This window comes from Fonticula alba (genome assembly GCF_000388065.1).
Source record: "Fonticula alba strain ATCC 38817 unplaced genomic scaffold supercont2.2, whole genome shotgun sequence".
NCBI classification, from domain to species: Eukaryota; order Rotosphaerida; family Fonticulaceae; genus Fonticula; species Fonticula alba.
The window spans coordinates 1,753,317-1,754,700 of record NW_009242972.1 but is presented as its reverse complement, the minus strand read 5'-3'; the positions used below and the strand labels follow the sequence as shown (position 1 = coordinate 1,754,700).

The 1,384-nt window shown below is 69.5% G+C and overlaps 1 protein-coding gene across 1 annotated transcript in view; it reads left to right on the top strand.

The window, feature by feature from the left end:
- H696_01395 (hypothetical protein) overlaps positions 1–1,384 on the top strand; it is a gene marked incomplete at both ends in the record, with an annotated part of 17,397 nt that overhangs the window by 3,712 nt on the left and 12,301 nt on the right. Inside the window, 2 exons of the mRNA XM_009495291.1 lie at positions 105–205; positions 821–1,164. Coding sequence (XP_009493566.1) covers positions 105–205; positions 821–1,164 — 445 coding nt within the window. The remainder of the gene's footprint in view (positions 1–104; positions 206–820; positions 1,165–1,384) is intronic.

Below are 1,384 nucleotides of genomic sequence, written 5' to 3'. Positions count from 1 at the left end.
CATGTGTGTGTGTGTGTGTGTGTGTGTACATGTGTGTACATGTGTGTACATGTGTGTACATGTGTGTACACCTCTGCGTGTCCAGCGGGCAAGCCATTCCCAAGACGCAGAAGCTCATTTGCGAGGCGGTTCTCGGTGATGACAACGCCGACATCCTCATCCACCTGGAGCGCACGCCGCATGGCGTGGAGCTCGCCTGGACCGCGTCGCAGTTTGGCTCGTTGCCAGATGGCGGGTCGCTGGTGGCGGAGTCGCCCTCGGCGGACATGCTGCTGTCGCCACTGACAACGGCGGCCCGCGGCCCGGGCACCTCGGCCGGCACGCCGGCCGGGCACTTCACCTTCGGAAGTGCCACAGGGGCGGTGGCGGCGGCGGCGGCGGCGGCGGCGGCGGCGGTCGCTTCCGGGTCGTCCTCTTCGTTGGCCGGGCCCGGGGGCCCGGCATCCAGCAGTGCCGCAGCCGCGGCCGGTGGCTTGCTGCTCGGGTCGCTGTCGGGCATGGGGGCAGCGGCCGGGGCGGCCGGGGCGGGCCCGGCCGGGCCGGCTTCCACCTCGGCCGGCGGGGTGGCGAGCACTGCCGCCACGGCGGCAGCCGCCGCCGCCGCCGCCGCCGCCGGGACAGCCACCGCGACGGCCGCCATCCCCTTCAGCGGCAGTGGCGGCGGCGGGGCCGGTGCGCCGAACCTCTTCTACTTCCGGCCAACCGGCGATGGCTCTGACCCGGTGGAGCCGGTGATCGTCCGCCGGGCCCTCCTGTCGGATGTGGTGGCCCGGGCGGCCGAGTCGGGGGTCGAGTGCTTTGCCACCAGCTCGGTGGCCAGCAAGTTCGGGGCCGACTCGCTGGAGTCCCTGTCGGTGAACACCTCGCCGGAGCTGCTGGCCGCCACGGGACCGGGCGGGGGCCCGCTGGACCGGGCCCCCGGGGCCGGGGCCGGGGGCTTCTGCCCGTCGGACTTCGACCCGGAGGACAGCGCCCACCTGCTCCGGTACCTGGAGGCCCAGTTGGACCTCTTTTCGCAGATGTCGGCCGAGCGTCAGTATGCCGGGATCGACAGCCTGCGCGAGCGGCTCCCCTTCGAGCTGGTGCTGGACTGCGCGTCGGACTCTCGGCTGCCGGACGAACTGCGTGCCTCCTTCGTCAAGTGCGTTTGCCTCCGGCCGTCGGGTGTCTGGAGGTCCTGCTGCCTTCCTCCGTCCGGCGTCCTGTGTGTGTATATTGACCTTCCTCGTTCCTCGCGGCTTCCTCCATTTATCTTTTTTCCCTCCCTCTCTCCTTCTCTCCCTCTCTTCTTCTCTCCCTCTCTCCTTCCCTTCTTCTCTCTCTCCCTCTCTTCTTCTCTCTCTCCCTCTCTTCTTCTCTCTCTCCCTCTCTTCTTCTCTCTCTC